Source organism: Micropterus dolomieu, linkage group LG10 (assembly GCF_021292245.1).
Source record: "Micropterus dolomieu isolate WLL.071019.BEF.003 ecotype Adirondacks linkage group LG10, ASM2129224v1, whole genome shotgun sequence".
NCBI lineage: Eukaryota > Metazoa > Chordata > Actinopteri > Centrarchiformes > Centrarchidae > Micropterus > Micropterus dolomieu.
This window is the reverse complement of record NC_060159.1, coordinates 17,591,711-17,609,551: the sequence shown is the minus strand read 5'-3', so window position 1 is coordinate 17,609,551 and position 17,841 is coordinate 17,591,711. Positions and strand designations below refer to the sequence as shown.

At 40.7% G+C, this 17,841-nt stretch overlaps 1 protein-coding gene across 1 annotated transcript; it reads right to left on the bottom strand.

The window, feature by feature from the left end:
- Window positions 1-756: 756 nt before the first annotated feature.
- Window positions 757-10,163, bottom strand: LOC123977844 (prolyl endopeptidase). The gene is made up of 14 exons (XM_046060836.1): window positions 9,964-10,163; window positions 9,531-9,605; window positions 7,875-8,008; window positions 7,521-7,651; window positions 6,953-7,162; window positions 6,561-6,682; window positions 6,343-6,448; window positions 5,799-5,990; window positions 5,466-5,663; window positions 5,018-5,121; window positions 4,080-4,311; window positions 3,861-3,992; window positions 3,572-3,728; window positions 757-2,841 (listed from the first exon to the last, which is right to left on the bottom strand). The coding sequence occupies exons 1-14, from the start codon at window positions 10,099-10,101 to the stop codon at window positions 2,547-2,549; spliced, it is 2,226 nt and encodes a 741-aa protein (XP_045916792.1). The 5' UTR covers window positions 10,102-10,163; the 3' UTR covers window positions 757-2,546.
- Window positions 10,164-17,841: the final 7,678 nt, after the last annotated feature.

Sequence of the window (17,841 nt, the reverse complement as noted above, 5' to 3'; positions counted from 1 at the left end):
TGGTTTAATTACCATCTGGAGCTGAAATCTTCAAGAATATAATTTAGTATTAAAGTAAGTACGTATTTAATGTAGGTGATATGCCTACAGTGTTGTGTGTGAAGGAAATGTTTACTTTGCAAAAAAATTGAATTAGCTGTAGTTTGTAATTTAGAAGAATCAGATTGTTTCTGGCTTCCATTTCCAGGAATTTCTTTTATTTATACTTTCAAACTTCCAAAAAAGTTGAGGAAACATAAAAGACCTTTCACATTTGTATAAAACAGGTTCATCTCTTGCACTTTGTTTAGTTGCAAAGTTTGTTATAACCAAAACATTCTAAAAGAAGACTGACTTGTACTTTTGTGGAATCTGAATGCTTTCATAAAAATCTTAAAATCTCAAAGTCAAAACTTTCATTGAAATAACATTTCAGATTTCAGTCTTTTAGTTTCATCCAGATGTTTGGAAACATAGTTAAATGTAAAAAGCATAGTTTCTGTGCCATAATTCAAATTTCTCTAGTAATGTAAAACAAGATGTGATATGAATTAATTTCCTCATGCAATTGTATAAGTGATTATGTTAACATGTTTGTTTTATTTCTAACCAAATATAAATTTGAAGTGAAGTGTCAGTTTATTTTACTAAAACTTTACTGGACAGAATGTATGAAAATTCTACATTACTTCATGTAATCACTAGTTTATAATGTATATTCAAATGAAATGTGTTAATCTAAAAATGTTGGTGCAATGAAACATAACACATCACCAATTCAAAGAAAAAACTTTATTAAACTAGGGCAGATGGCTTTATCGTGGTAAATTGTCTTTTGTTTGTCTCACCTTTTGTTTTTTTGTTGTAGTTTCCACATCTAGACCTAACAGCCTTTTCTCAGTGGCCTTAAGTGATTGAAATCTTTTACTTTGATCAAATTAAAAGGAAAGAAATTAGTGAAAACGTGAGTGAATATATTAAAATGTTGTTAAAACATTGTTTTTTAATTACTTGTTTTGTAAATGTGTAAATTATGTACAGTTACAGCCTTTTACATTATTTTAATGTTCAATTTATGCTAATCAAATAAGTTATGCTTTTGAAAATGGAAAATAAATAAATATAATGTTCATGGAAACAGTTTGTCTTTTGAGTCTATTTTTTTTTAGTCAACTCTCAAATGGATTTGGAAGAGAAAGTCAGGCTGAGGATATGTAATTGTAAGTCTTTCAAGAGTAACCTTGCTTTAAAAATTCCTCCATAAACATGAAAGTGGGATATCAGAGACGTTTTTGAACATGAAACATGTATGTTGAGTAATCCACATGGGGCCCTCTGTCAGACCACCCTCATTTTCTGCTCCTGTTGCACGTGTTGGTCATTTTAAGAGTGACTGCCCCCTGGTGGAGGAATCACTGCAACATCAGCAGTCTCAGGCGCTCTTCCTCTTGCTCCCTATTCTTGACGGTAAAAGGGACTTGTCTCACATTAACATACTTTGGATGAATAAAATAAAGTTTAAAAACGTAAATAAAACTGATTGAAAGAATCCAGTTCTTCCGTGTCTGCTGTATTTTCAGTCAAATGTACCACTTTGTTAGTTCATTTCTATGCAGTTCAATTCATTTGTGACATCAAAAAACGACACAGCTGTTATCTTTCTCCACAATGACTGATCTCTGATTTTAGAATTAAACTTTACAACAGAATAGATGCTCACTTTTTATCACTGTTTAAAAAGTTGTTTATTGTAGTTGTGGCATTGTGTTTTGTCCCCTTTAAAAGGTAAACAATCAGCACATGTCAAGAGGTAGAAATCATTTTCAGTCTGAAATGAATGTGGGGACTGACATCCAAAACACACACATACGTGCGCACGTGCGCGCGGGCTGAACTGTTTTGTTTTGCAAGTTTCCCCACTCATATCCACAGCAATACTGTCGACCTGCAGTAGCATCATTTGCACTTTACTATCTCGTCACAATTGACCATGCTGAGATCATTTGACGTCCCGCAGCCTCCATTCTGTGCACAAACGAAAAATAAATAATATGCGGCGTGTTGAAAGACCCAGAGGACGCAGAAACAATCTTCAAATAAACTGTTGCCACTTTCACCTCATGACTGTAACTGCTGATTGGCTGAATACTGTAACCGTGTAGGTAGCCACCCCTCCCTTTACACACTTGTCACTGACAATGTAGCCGTTCCTTTATGTCATTAGGATTACAAGCATAGCCTACAGAAAAGGGTACGTTAGCTGCAAGTGCTGCATGTTGGCTTATAATTGCGTGAGATCCCGATGAGGCTCGCACTGAAACGGGGAGGGAAGTAGGGATAACAATAGATGAACAGAAAACAAGACAAAAACAAATAAAAGATGGGTAAACATGAGTTAAAAGATGTTGTACTCAGTGTTTGTGTAGAGATATGAGGAACGTGTGAACAGCTAGTATGAACAGTATTCCAAAGATGATTTGAGTAAAGGAAAAACAACACACACTCATACACACTCACTCACACACACACACACACACTCACACTCTCTCTCTAACGGGAGGCGCAGGTTATTTGACCCAGGTGATGTTGAGACAGCGGGCGATAAAGGCGTAGGTGTCAGCCACCTCCTGGATGACCTTGCTGGTGGGCTTGCCGGCTCCGTGGCCTGACTTTGTGTCTACGAGGATGAACAGAGGGTTTGTCTGCTTGGGGCTGCGGCCAACGATGTGCTGCAGGGTGGCGATGTACTTGAGGGAGTGGAGGGGCACCACCCGGTCGTCGTGGTCCCCTGTCAGCAGGAGCACTGCAGGGTACTGGACTCCGTTGCCTTCTGGGATGCCGATGTTATGGAGCGGGGAGTATCTGGCAAAGAGGAGCAGTGAGAAGGCACACAGCTCAGATATTAGCACAAGTGTAAGAACACAAATAGTGTATGTAGCTATGGTAGAATGCTGGGCTGAATATAACAAATGTTTGATCAAAATTTTTGATTCACTTTCAGATTATATTCTCAGTAACCGATTAATCAATTTGTCTGTAAAATCTGAGAAGACGGAATAAATTATTTTCACAGAGACCCAGGTAACTTCAAATACCTTGTTTTATCCAACCAACTGTCCAAAATCCCAATATCTTAACCCTTTGGAATAATGAGGATGTACCTTCTTTTAAGATCTGGCTAGTAGAAATCACTAAACTGTTACATTTGGAGAGGACAGCTTCTCTCAGCCCTGCAACTTTTGATAAAATGTAGCAACCATTTCTGTCTTATGCTGCATGTCTGTGCATACTCTGTGGACATGTACTGTGAGATATATCTATTTTTAGAGGCTAGTGCCGATTGTTTTGCTTATCACATTGTTATGTATCCTGAAGTGCATGCTTATTTTGTTTATCCCTGTGTTGGGAGGTGGCTACTCCTCTGTAGTCACTTGTCTACTAAGTTTAAAAAGTACAAATACAAAAACGTAAAAATACCGAGAAACAGACAATTCAACAGGAAATGCTTGCTTCAGTGAGGTAACTGATGTGAATCCAACATACTGTATATTTTACATTACAAATATATATATGTTGGTTGCTGAGCACTTACTTGATGAGCCACTCAAACTGCTCTTTGTCTTCTGAACAGCCAAAGTCTGTGGTCCAGGCGTGGCCGATGGTGAACTTGTGGAATTTCAGCATGTCCATGACGCCTACCTGAGCTACAGCGCAGCCAAACAGCTCAGGCCGCTGGTTCACACAGGCCGCTGAGAGAGGAAAACATACAGTCAGGCACACCAGAGACTCATCTGTGCAGACAAACCTGTTTGAGGCTTTATTTGCAAATACTTCTTGCTTTGTATAGTCTTATGTTGTTCTTTAAACAGCAGCATACATACCTACAAGCAGGCCGCCGTTGGAACCTCCATTTATAGTCAGTTTGGAAGGAGAAGTGTATCCCTCCTTGACGAGATATTCGGCTGCACACTGAAAGTCTGTGAAGCAGTTCTGCTTGTTGGCTAACATGCCAGCTAAAAGAAAAGAAAAAAAGCATTTATAAACAGTGTGTGCAAAACTGCATTTATAAACAGTGTGTGTTGCACGCCCCTCCCCCTCACCTTTGTGCCAAGTCTCCCCGTACTCTCCTCCCCCTCGAATGTTGGCTACAGCCAGGACTCCCCCCAGATGTCTAACAAAGATGAGCCGGGAGACACTGTAGCTTGGCGTGATGGAGATGTTAAAACCACCATAGCCATAGAGGAAACCTGGATAGGAGCCGTCCAGTTTGATGCCCTTCTTGTGAACGATGAACATGGGGATTTGAGTGCCATCCTTGGAGGGATAGAAGACCTGGCAACAACAAGGGAAAAAGACACACCATCAGGAACACGAACAGGACTGGAAACAGAGCCAGGAAAGGAGCTGACAGGGGATGGGTAATCCTGGACACAGATGGGAGCAGTGAATATGGTACTAACACATGTGATCTTTAGCTATTATTGAATCTTCATCTGTCGTAGTGTCTGAGTCAAATGAGAGGAGAGGACAACACAAAACTCTGTCCTCACTGTCATGCTTATTTTCACTTTTACAATGTTATTTCTGGGATGGCAGGCCTCAGAAGGGATATAACAATAAATCTGACTCTAAAGTCTCACAGAAGCGCCACTGTCTTTACTTTAAAAATAAAATGTCATGTTAAAAATCTCTTTGAAAAACGACAAGTTGAGAAATATGACTAATTCTGAAAATGCCTCCAGTCACACTTCAACACACTGAGAAGGATTTGTTCTAGTCCAGCACACACGTCGGCAGCTTTTTCTCTTGACAACTTGATTAATACCTGTTGTACAGTGTGTCATAACTTTAAGAACTGGGTCAAGGTTGGGCAGTCATGCACAAATAGATAAAAACATTTGTCCTTAAAGTGTTCCTGGGAGATGACTTTCAAACAGCTTCACAGAGAGTCCTTCAGTTATCAGGAAATGAAAAGATGGAGAAAAGGAGACAGAAATCATGGAAAAGTGGAGCATTGTGGAGAAATCATTCTAGTTACCTGGGTGGTCTGGTAGTCAGAGGGGTTAAAGCCTTTGACGGTGACCTCTCTGAAGATATGGGGCTGCAGCGGCTCCTTCGTCAGGTCACAGTGGTAAATGATGGCTGGATGCAGGAGAAGAAAAACAGTCATCTCGTTTGTTCTCGTCTTTAATTTCACGGACAATACGTGTTTCTTTCATCCTTATACAGAGCTCTGTTTAGTTTTAAACATACAACTAATTTAACCAAATTTACTCAGCAAGATACAATAACCGCAGTTTCAAAGCATACTTAATCCCACAGGCTTTAGGGTTACACAGCTTTGTTTGCAGTATTTTTCCCTACGTTACCCTGTGCTGTTGTAATCTCTGCAGCACTGCAGTCTGAAAAACTAAAATTATTTTCTACAGCAACAAATGTCATGAAGTATATTCAGAAATAATACTATGCATTTAGCCATCTCGTACCTGGGGAGAGGAAGGAGGTGAAATAGTAGAAGATCTCAGAGTCCCGCTTCCGCCCTGTGAAACCCACCACGGAGCCAACGTCAAGCGGGAAGGTCCTCAGCTCCTCCCCTGAGCTCAGACGGTACATTTTCAACACATTCTTCACGTCGTGCAGGAAACATACAAACAGGTAGCTTGAGTATGTACAGGTGGCGAACACTGCAGGGGAGATGGGGCAAAGGAAAGACAGCACATGTGAAGTTGAAATTTGTGCTTAAGGTGACAGCAAAAGACATTTTAAAACCCAATCCTAATATTTTAGGTACAGGTCACGTAAGTGTTGCAGCAGCTCACCAATAACGTCCTTGTCATGTTGGGGGATGAGCTCTTTCCAGTTGCTCTGAGCTGGAGAGGCAAAATCAATGTTGATTAGGCGGTAACGCGGGGCGTCTAGGTTGGTCTTGAATGTGAACACCGTGCCCTCGTTAGTCACGTACTCGTACTCGGCGTCAAAGTTGTCGATAAGCTTCACCCATGGCAGAAGTCCTAAAAATAAGAGGAATATTTTAGTCTTAAAGTAAAAGCACTGAACACGCTCAATTACAGGCAAACTGAGACTATAAAAAACTAACGAGGAAGTGCTTTTCGGAACGACACAAAAGGGGAATTCACTCTCGTCTTTTTGTGGGAGTAAATTGAAACTATATTTACGGTCACACAGTTTCAGTTCCAATTCCAGTATAAAAATAACCATTATACAATAGTTTTAATAGAACTGCAAGAAGAACCGTTCCTTTCCTAAACAAGGTTACAAAAGGTAATGGTAAATTAAAAAAAACAAGCATTAGAGCAGGGACACAGATCAACAATATACAACAAATAAAAAAGTGTCACTTACCTGTAATACCCTGAGGAGTGGTCTGAAGGTCACAATACCACAGTCTGTTGACCGGATCACAACCTTCCCTGATAGACAGCAGCACATAGCGTCCATCGTCTGATACCTGCAATATACATGCAACCACTAAAACCCACCTGAAGATCCATTAACACAATGCCCTCTTCCGTCATTTCTTTTCATTTTTAGGGGCCAGAAATTAAAACTTTCCAGCATACCTCAGCTCCACTCATCCATTTGGGGTGATCAGGGAACTCGGCGCACAGTACATCCTCAGACTGCGGAGTCCCCAAAACATGGAAGTACAGCTTCTGGTGCAGATTTGTGGAGGTCTCAGTGCCTGGTAGACAAAACAGTTTACTTTCATCATCGCCCTCTAGTGGCGGAGAATTCATCTGATGCAAGAGGTGAGGAGGTGTGAGGTGGGCGTGTGTGGATCACAGAAACAACACTGACATATCAAAGTTCTAAGCAAATCTATCAGACTAAAAAAAAGTAGATAAAAGTAGATGACAAATAAAAGGGAAAAACCACTAATCACTTTGTCAGAGGATCTATTTTTATCTTTAGCTAAAGCAAAGTTCATGATTTAATACCATCTTGACCTCACCGTCACTCTTGCCCTCCTGATCGGGGTAGGAGTTGTAGAAAAGTCCCTTCCCATCATGAGTCCAGGACATGCAGCTAAACTTGACTCGCTCCAGGCGGTCCTCCAGAGGCACGGCATCTTCAACCTGCAGGAAGTGGATCTCCACCCAGTCTGAACCACTGGCACTGGTGCCATAGGCCAGATACTCCCCGTCCTCAGAGAACGCGTAGCCTTGAAGCAATCAAAGGAGCAGAAACAAAACATAAGCACTGGCAGCAGGAAAAGTTAGCATTCTTTATTTAGCTGTCAGTGCTATAAACAGCCGGTTATTCCTGGACATGAAGACATCACAGATACCATATCATGAAACTATTCTGGCTATGTGTTCCAATGTATTAGGCAAATGAGTTATGATGAAATGCAGGAATTACAATGAAATGAAGAGTGTGAATATGTAATGTAATACAATTACTATTCAAAGAGTGCAACTTCCAGATAGGAAACATGAAATATTTCCAAAAAGCATTAAAGGAAAAAAAACAGTAATAATCTACAGTGCTAGTTTGTGTTCACAACAATCTTTATTAACCTCGCAGGGCAACGGTCCCATCATCAGAAAATGTGTTTGGATCCAAGAAGACTGTGGGCTCAGCATCCAGGTTCTCCTGCACATACATCACACTCTGGTTTTGGAGGCCCGTGTTGTAGAAGTGAAAGTACCTGAAGGTGAGGGGAGAAACTACTAAGGCAAAAAGGGTCTTCACGTATATGTAATCCATGAAATTAAATCTAGAATATGAACCCAGGCGGACAGTACACCCACTAGGTCTATCAAAGCAAAAAAGAATTCCCATTATTGCTTTTCTATGTCTTTTCATAATTAAGCCTGATACAGGTTTGTCACCAATGTGCTAAAACGTGATTCTCTTGTGGCTCGCCTCACCTGCTCCCCCTCTTGAAGGGACAGCTATACTTGGGGTAGTCATACAGCTCAGTCATGCGCTCCTTGAACAGGTCTCGCACCTCACAGCGCTCTAAAAACGGCAACGTCAGCTGGTTCTGAGCGGTGACAAAGGCCTGGTGGAAAAAGACACAATACCAACCAGGGTTTAAATCACGATAAAAAAATCACGATAAAATTCCAGGCAGTTAGTATTACAGCTTCATTTTAATTATCACAACAACCGTGTTCGATTACCGTGCTTAGTAGGACTCAAAGAAAATACTGTACTGCCGCATCAACCAATGTTAGCAACAGTCTCCTGGACGCAGGTGCAGCATGGGTTTATTTTAGGACGCTCAACGAAAACAAGGCAGAAGGCAGTGACAAGATTTTTCAGCCTAGTCCCCAGACATCTGAAATGTGGTCAAAATAAGACCACATTTCAGACTTGGTTGTCTACGAGTACTGAGGGAAACTTGATGCTGCGAAACAGGGGCAACACTTATGAGTCATCCTCGTGACCACCACCCACTACTTTATATTAAATGCTAGGTGAGTTAACTTTTAGCTCAATGAATGATGTGGTGACTTCAAAATCGGGGAACAAGTCATGGTTTGTCTGTCTATCTTGCTAATAGCTGGAAACCGAAGCTTTCAGTTTTGCCTACTCTTGTAAAAACACCACATATTGTTCAGCTGCTGTATGCATTGTGTGTCTGCAGATTATAGCTTAGTCACCCAATAATCATATTTTGAGTGTAATGCACGTTTGATATGTTTATTTTAAACGACTTAAAAAAATGTGACCATGTCACCCCAGTTTTACCATCCTTGTACCAGCTGCCTGTTTATTTTAGGATTGATTTTATCAGGCTTGCCGATTCAGTTCCGTGTTTTATCTCACTTCATTTTTATATTTGAAAAAAAGCTTTTATTGTCAGATTTTTTTTATTTTACTTTGATCTGTTTGTGTGTTTTATATTGATTGTTGTAAAGCACTTTGTTACCTGTATTTAAAAGTGCTATACAAATAAAGCATTATTATTGTTTATGCAAACAAAAGTGCATAGTGCAGCGAATTTTATTTGTGATTTTAAATATAAAACTTAGTGAAATAATTTCTGTGTGTGTGTGTGTCAGTAGTTTTTAAACATTGTCAGGTGACAATAACCGTGAGGATGAAGATTTTATCCGGTTCATCTCTAATACCAGCACAAATTATTTACTCATGAAAGCAACGGTCAGTTCCAGGAAGCAGGCGTACGGATTTATCTGAATAGCTTTGCTGAGTAAAACCTGAACAAGTGTTTTTACATTATGTTCCAGACTAATCGGGGTTCAAGGTTTTACTCAGCAAAGTTATCTAGATCACTCAGTAAACAGGCTTCTTGGGACAGGCCCTTGGTGATATCAACAAAACATTAGGCTGGTGATGGTTATGAGTGCCACATCCTAATGCACTGTACTTAACCCTTTGTAAGCACTAATATTGGTGTAACGTTAAGCAGAACGACGAGAGGGACTTGTGCCACTTCACAATTTTAAAACTGGAGACAAATCATGCCTGTCCTCAGTCTGTAACAATGTTAACTGAGATTCTAGCTAAATATGGCAATAAACATATAATAAATAACAAAATAAATATTATGACTTCACCTGTGTCTTTTCACTGTCCGGGTCCTCCAGCCAGCTGTATGGATCTGGTATTTTCTGGCCATGATAATCGTCCACCTGAGACAGGTGAGACAGTAATGACAACTGTCAAAATGTGAAGTAACATTAAGCTAGCTATAGGTGTGGCAAAAACAAGACAGGCTTGTGCTACTAAGTCACGCCCAGGTTAGGTTAACCAGACAGCAACGGGAATGTTAGCTAATAAGGTTACTATGGGGACTGTACCGGTAGTAAGTTTCAGTTCACTGGGGCGGCTGTTCATGCATCTGTCAACAAAGTCTGCGCTGCCTGACCAGGCTATGCTAACTAGCATGCTAACAAAGCACACGCCTATTTCAATGAATGAAAAAGCGTGATGATTAAGCATCCCGGCTTATTAGCACGCTAGGCTAGTTAGCCAGCCACATTTACTTACAACTGCATCGTCACGGTAAGCCTGTGGATACTGAAAAGCCATATTGGAGGTCAGTTTTCGGGAACTGCGTAACAAAAAAAGCTGCCTCAGAGACTGAAATAAAGGTTCTGAAATTACTCTCTGGACCCTGCAAAACATCAACTTAAGGCGCTGACACTTTTAGATGCCCTGCTCACACACAGTCAACAAGCACTTTGAAGAGAAAACCGCTGGTCGCTGTGTGAGCAGCCTGAATTTTGTTGCGCCCTCTATTGACAACAAACGAGAACAGAACTCACAGAAGACTGGCTGAATAATGACAGTGTGCTCTGGCTCAGCTTATAAACTTTGTAGAGATGAGGTTAAAACTCAAGTGCCCATTTAATTTAACAAGTCTAAGCATCACTGTCAAGATGAGTTTAATGGACATAATTCACAGTTTTAATGTGATTAAGCTGAGTTGTCATTGATGTGCAATGAAGCAAATAAGCAGAACAATGAAAACAAACTCATTTAGCAATCCTGTTTATATATGTACAGGCTTGTAACGCATTTGGTTTTTGCCACACATTTCATTTGCCTACAAATAAATTGATAACTAAATGAAAGAGTCTGTGACTAATTAACACATGGTTTTATAAGCGTTGCTGCAGTTTACATGCTGATGCGTGCGGCAGGATACCTTATGACGTCTTTCTGGGAAACTGCTGTAGCAAATTTTAAAGTTAACGGTGAAGAGCTTGTGTGTGTGTTTACATTTGAACACAAGGTTCAGAAGTTCAGTCTTTGCATTGTATGCACGATCGAAGGTGAACCAACACCAACCCAAACAGCTGACAGATTACCTGCAATGGAGATATTCTGGATATATTTGTGTTTTATTAGTAGCCAATATTTTTGGCACAGTACCTATTTAATTCTGAATTATTGTGATTTAAAACAAAGTTGATATAAGTAACTTAACCTCAGAATGACACTTTTGTTTTTGTTCGTTACAGGTGTTTTTATTCAATCTACTTTCAGATCAGACAATTAACTTGAAGACATAGTCCATAGCTCAGTTGCATCCCTCCTCAATGTTGATGTTGTGAAACTAAACCATGGACACTCAATAGTTTAAAAGCGCGCAGTGTTTTTGTTTAAAGAAATGTGGACAAAGCTATAACAAGTCCAGAAAAGAAAGCAAAAGTTTGTAGGGCATAACTATTGACTTATTTTTTTCAGAAACATCTAGTCATGCAGAGAAAACAGTGACGTTGCACCTTTAGTTAGAGGTTATCTGAGTCCACTGGGAATCTCCATCACCACTCTTATCTATGTGACAGAAGAGGACAGGGGTCAGCCCTTCTCTCTTCTTTGTTGTCTGCTCATCATCCTCCCCTCCCTTCCTTCCTCTCCTTACTTAATCAATCAATCCTGATTTGACCATCATTATCACAGGCACCCTTTCTTACACAATCACTGATAGTATATAGATAAGGCACACTAAGGCAGCACGTAACTCAAGGAAATGAGTGGATCCACTAAAGTGAATGATCCATTTAAAGTTTCTCAATATATGGAAATCTGCCGCCAGGGTAAATTTTGTTTCCACAACTTTGCCTCTGATTTGCCAGTACCCGTTCCCTCGCTGTTTAGGGTTAGTGTTAGGGTGGAGTTAAGGGTAGGATTAGAATAGACAATCAGAGGCAGTGTAGGAGGCAGGATTTGACACAAAGCTGGTGTCCGTCAAATGAGAGTGGTCGAAAATCTGGTGGGGAATAAAATAACAATTCCACCATACTCCTAGTTGCTGTTGTCTACTCGGTCACTACGGTTGGTCCCCCTTTCACCTCTGGCATACCAATAATTGCTGGTTGGCATTAAACACATCACTACCAGTTAGCAAGAGCAAGAAATGTCGCTACACACCCCAGATTTATATATATATATATATATACATACCCAAGTATGCTGCGAATACAGAGAGATCTACCTGGAGGTGGTAGGCTTAATCAGCATCGGGGAACTTATTGGCTGGGGCTTGAATGTAATGGACGTTTATTTGTATGTAAAAGTCCTGCTACACAATAGTGTTTTAGTCTAAGAGGAAACACATTGTTCAAATGCCACTGCTGATCAAACAGTCAGGTGTCTACCAGCAGACTTTTAAGTGTTTTTTTGATTTGGCTTGAAGCGTGTCAGAGCTGTCACGTCGCAGATTTTACAGGAAGACAAGAGGGTTCTAGTAGCATCCTCTCACACGCGTGAATGCACAGTGAAAGTGTGGAGTAAGTCAGGAGCTGAGTGACGGTGGAAGGAAAAACAAGCAACGTTTCACCTGTGTCCTGTTGTTCTCTGTGAAGAAAATGTAGTTTTTAGGATGTTACATTCTTCCTTTGCTCCTAAGGAAGAAAGATATTGGTCTCTTCTGACGGACTTTTGGTATCAGAAATGTTCGTAGGTGGATGCTCTGAGTCGCAAGATGGTCCCCCACCCCCACCCCAAACTCCATTCTTCTCAGGACTACCCCTCTATAAAGGGGATTGCTTCCTGTTTGCTTGTGTCAGGCTCAGATATGATCACAGAACTATTGTCCTCCGGCGCCTATGTTTCCCTGACAAACCCGGGAGAGAAAAACACTGACAGTTTGAATGAGCATGTTTGTATTTGCATTGAAATATGGACTTTTTATGCGTATAGAGTCAGTGGCTTTCTGCATTTGTGTGTTTGACATTGACTTGGGCTGGGTTGGAAGTGGCCATGCATGAATTAGACCTTCTTGTGCCCCTGTTTTCCTCCATTGTCCCGTGTCAACAGTGATCTGTCCCCCTTAGTCGGAAGCACCTGTCTCTATTTCAGCACACAAAGCAGGATGACCACCTGTTGTGTTTCACTGCACAGGGTTACTACAAGGTTAATTAATTCATAAATCTCTATGGCTTCACTCCAAGTGGCTCCAGAGAGGAGCGCGTTTTGTTGAAGTCTGATGAAGCCGACAGGAAGCTATTGATCATGCCAAACAATGGAGTGACCTTAAAATCTAACATCATGAGAATAGATAAAACAGTTTAACATACCAAGATAAACCAACATACCCTGTTGGTGAATCAGTGGTTTCTCTTCCATTCACAGAGATATCCTTTCTTGTTTGCCGATGCATGTTTGCATACCTTGTGAGATGATGTTTGAAGGAAGTAAGTTTCCCATTTATTCTGATATCAATCAGGCCTTTAGCAACACGCAGGCTTCTTAATACCTTCACTTCTGATTTCACTGTTCAGACTCACACAGGGTCCTTCCTGAGGCCAACAATAAATCATTGGTGGCATGTAGCACCCTTTTGATTATTGCTTCTTCATTCTTTATTACAGCTGGTCGATATGGTATTAAAATTCATATTGCGATTATTTTGGAGGACATTACGATTGAGATATGATTCAAGATGGAATGATCATTTTTGACTTGATTGTCACTATAAATTAAATAAATTAAATAAATTTTTTTTTTTTTTTAAATCACGATGATGTGACATTTTTTAGGGTCTATACCAAACAAAAATGTTTTCTGACATTTGGAGAATAAGATTTGTAGGCCGGGGCATCTCTGCAGCACTACAGTACTTCATTATAATGCTGTTTTGTCACTTTTTTTTTTACCTTCATCAAAAAAACTGCAGCTTCTATTGCGATTTCAATAATATTTAAATTAATTGTGCAGCCCATCTCTTTATTAAGCCTTTAAGCGTCTACTCCAAATGTAAAAGGCAACCAAGGAATGCACAAAAAAAAACTTATGACACTTAATATTTACTTAATATTAAGTTATTTACATAAAAATGTCATTCTGTGTTTCCATATTGTATACTACTGCCAAATCTGTGTACTCTGTATTGGCTGTATAACATTCACTGCTTGTCCATCGTGGATAATGGATTAGTATAATGTCTCTTTGTTAGACTAGCAAAGAAAATTTGCCACACTGTTTAATGCCTTTTTGTTGATGGAACCTGTGGACAGGAATATTCTGCTATCGGTTTGTTCATAGTAACAGGGAGACTGGGTTGCATATGATGTGGACACTAGCCTGTAATGTGCAGTGGGTTAAATTGCTTTTTTTTTCAGTCACAAACATCATCAGCATTAAGGGATGTCCATGGTCCTTTTGTAGCTCACCAAACCTGAGCTAAAATCTACTGTCACAGTCAAGTCACGGTCCTTCAACTTAATGATAGTCGTCCAAAGGGATCCCAATGCGACAGAACAATACACAAGCAATAATAACGGCGCTTTTAAATACAGAGATCACATAGGAGAGCTTCCTGCCTGCTTTTCTCATTCGGCTGTCATTAGCCAGGGGCCAGGATAATAGTCTCTGCTCTGTCCTGTCCTGTGTGTGATGTGGTGGAGGGTCAGTCCAAATAGGCCCCTCAGATGTCCTCAGACAACAGGATGTTATTGAGGATCCAGTCAGGGAAATTACACATGCGCGCAGGGAAGACGGATGTGATTGGTGCACAAATGATAGGAAATGCTAAATGTGTTAGTCATCATGCATAATATATGATGTAGTATGTTTGCTCACTAAGGTAAAGTCCGTTCATATTTAGGGTTGTCCCAGTTTCATTAATGCCCGGGTTAAGAGACACAGTGACTAATATCATGTTTTGATCACTGACAAAAGAACAACCTTTTTTTTAAATTGTGCAAACAAGCTGTCGAGTTGCGACTTCATGTCCGTTTGTTTTCAGGATGACAGCAATGCCATATCTAATAAGATTCTGTCAGTATCTATTCAGAAATACAGTCACAAATTCTTTCAGCAGAAAAAACATGTGATAAGAGCGATAAGTTAGTCACCCTGAGGAGAAGGGAAGTTTGTCATTGTTTATACTGATCATGTTCAAAAGGGGAAGAGAGCACTCAGGTTACCCAAAGCCAACTTGCTGAAAGAGCCAAGGATTAAAGGACGGTTTTACACACAACAGTGTAGATTTGCTTGTGCGTGCATCATGGCACATTTGTACTGATGGTATACTAACCATTGTCTGAAAATAGATCTTTATCTTTCAGTTAAAGCAATTTGAATCTCTGCTCTGGCAAGGTGTTCCCCTCCTTGTCAAACCTGTCAGTGCACTCTTTTCTTCTACACTCCAATCTTAAGTTTTCAGCCAGTCACATTTCCTGACACTCTCACCACAGACATCTGGAGAGACCTTTTTTTGTCTTAATTAGTTAGGTAAGAGCGAGCTAAGAGGGGGAACAAAGCGGAGATGTAATGACACTTCGACTTCAGTTGGTGAAGTAGTTTGTAATCACTGAGGTAAAGCCCTTACTGGCCAGAGAAGCAGGCCTGAAAAACACAGGTTTCCCCTAGTCATTATACAAACAGACACCACCAATGTATGTCCATCATCTCTACACATCTCCCCTCTTCATGTCCTTTTCTCTGTTTTGTCTTTGAACCTCACCTGCTTTGTTTTCTGGGTTTGTCCCCGAAAAAAAAAACCAAGAGAAGGAGAGAAAATGAACGTATCGCTTGCGTGCAGACGGCTATTACTCTTTTAAAAGCAAAACAAATATGTGGGTGTGCATGCCCTGTAATTTTGCTGTTGACATGTGCACTTACAGTGGGGATCTGGGACCCTGGTAATGACTGGGGCAGGTAACACTGGAGACAGGTGGAGGACAGTGCTGTCTGACTGGTCCTAATATAGAGAGTGTGTGTGTGTCTGTGCGTGAGTGTGTAAAAGAGTGTCAGACACAGACTCAGACGTGAAGACAGACACAGTGGCACCTGGTGATGTCACTGATGTTGTCACTGAGTGGCAGTAAAGTTCCCCTTTTATAATGGACACCATTCCTGAGCAGTCGACTCAAACTATTTAAACACAATGTATTGTGCTCCTGTACATTGTGCTCTTGCTCAGTGAGGAAATTGCAATATCGCAAAGGCCTCTCGATCACACACATATTAAAAAGGAGTAGTTCGACATTTTGGGAAGTATGCTCATTTGTGTTTTTCAGAGAGTTAGATGAGAGAATTGATGCCTCTGCTAGATATGAAGATATTGCCATTTTGTGCACACACAAAAGCAAGATATAACTGTTAGGTTTTGTTTTAAACAGATCAAAGAGCTGACGCTGGAGAGCACGAAGGGACAGGCTTGAGCAACGACACATGGAAAGTCAGGTGGACCTTCACAGAAGCAGGTGGTTTCAGTCTCGCAACAGAGGGATAAAATACTTTGTCCCTTTGAAAAAACTTGTCAACAATGGTCAAAATAACCTTCTGTCCACTGTAATGTGAGACCAGGGTTTCCTGGGGACAGGAAGGGGATGCAGAAGACACTGAAGGCCACCACAAACGTTGAAGAATAAAGGTGAGGGTGAAAACCAGGATGGCACCAAGCTTTGAAGAGTGACCCCAACTGAAGAACCTGGGAACTAACCATAGACTGTATATAAGGAACTAACAGGATCAGGGACAAACTAGTGTTTAGTAGGACCAGTTTTAGGATGGGTGCATTGGGCCTTCGGAAGCACAGTCTTAATGTCACAAGAGGCGGCAGCCACCACACAGAAAGGAGAAAGGATGGTCTTGGGCTTGGAGCTCAACCTCTCAGGATCAAACTGGCGGGATAGAGCATCAGGTTTAGTATTACGAGACCCAAGGCGATAGGTTAATGTGAAACTAAACCTCTCCGAGGTTTATTTTCAAACAGACCCAAGAGTGGACACAGACTTGATGGATATGATTAAGTTACGTGTTTAATGACAAAAATATGGCTAAAGGGAGGCAAAGAATGTCTGGCAAGGGCAGGAGGAAGGCAGAAGGATGCTGAGAGCAGAGTAGAAGCGACAAGTAACAACGATCCTGGAGCACATAAGAAAACCACATAAACAAAAGGTGTAAAGAACAGTAGTCACAAAAACACTAGTACTATACCACGGGTTTGACGGAAACAATCTTCCGACAAATAGAAGGAGATCAGTAGAATTTGAGGAGGAAGTAGATGAGATGATTGCCATCAGGTGTGCAGAAAGCCAGGCGCCTAAAATGTAGACCACACCCACAACACAAACACTCAAGGAAGAAGGGACCAGAGAAAAAGCACAGGAGGTCACAGTCAGGGCAGTGACAGTAATGTTAATTTGTGAGCTTTAGAGGTGCTGGTACATGGATTTTTTTTACCTTTTGACAGAGCCTAACTGTTTCCCCTATTTCCAAGCTAAGCTTCTCAGATATGCAATTTGTATAAATCTTCTCATCTAACTTGGGATGAAAACAATTAAATATTTCCCAAAATGTCGATCTATTCCCTTAAGACTCTCTAAAGTTGCATGATCAGATGCAAGCGAGTCTATTTTGCTAACCCGAATCTTGTTTTATTTAAATCACCCTTGTTGTTAATGATTGATAAAAATAAAATCCGCTTTTGCTGGAGTCTGGGAGCTTAAACATTTTTCAGCTTCTAAAGAGGGGTCAGCTTCTGTATGTCTTTATTTGGGATGTCAGGGAGAAAGTTATGTGTATGCAAGAGAGAGAGAGAGAGAGAGAAAAAGAGAGATAGGGGAAACTCTACCTGGTGCCAGAGTGTGACAGCATGGATCAGGTTCACCTCTGTTGGTTCAGTGGCCATCCAGAAATATGGCAGGAATCTGAGAACAGCAAGCTATCCAAGGCTGACTGAGCTAAATCAGCTAGCTGCTCCTGAAAGACAGATACAAATGGATGGACACAGACTGCAAGATATACACACAAACATTCTCAAAGGAAGACACCAATTCAATTCTACATTGCATGTCACCATTTTGAAGTACTACTAGTTTTCTTCAGTTGAATAAAATCTCTTCAGCTCTGCAGGACCTGTAAAAGAGTGTGTGTGTTTGTGCAAGTGAGTGTGTGCGGGTTTGTGTG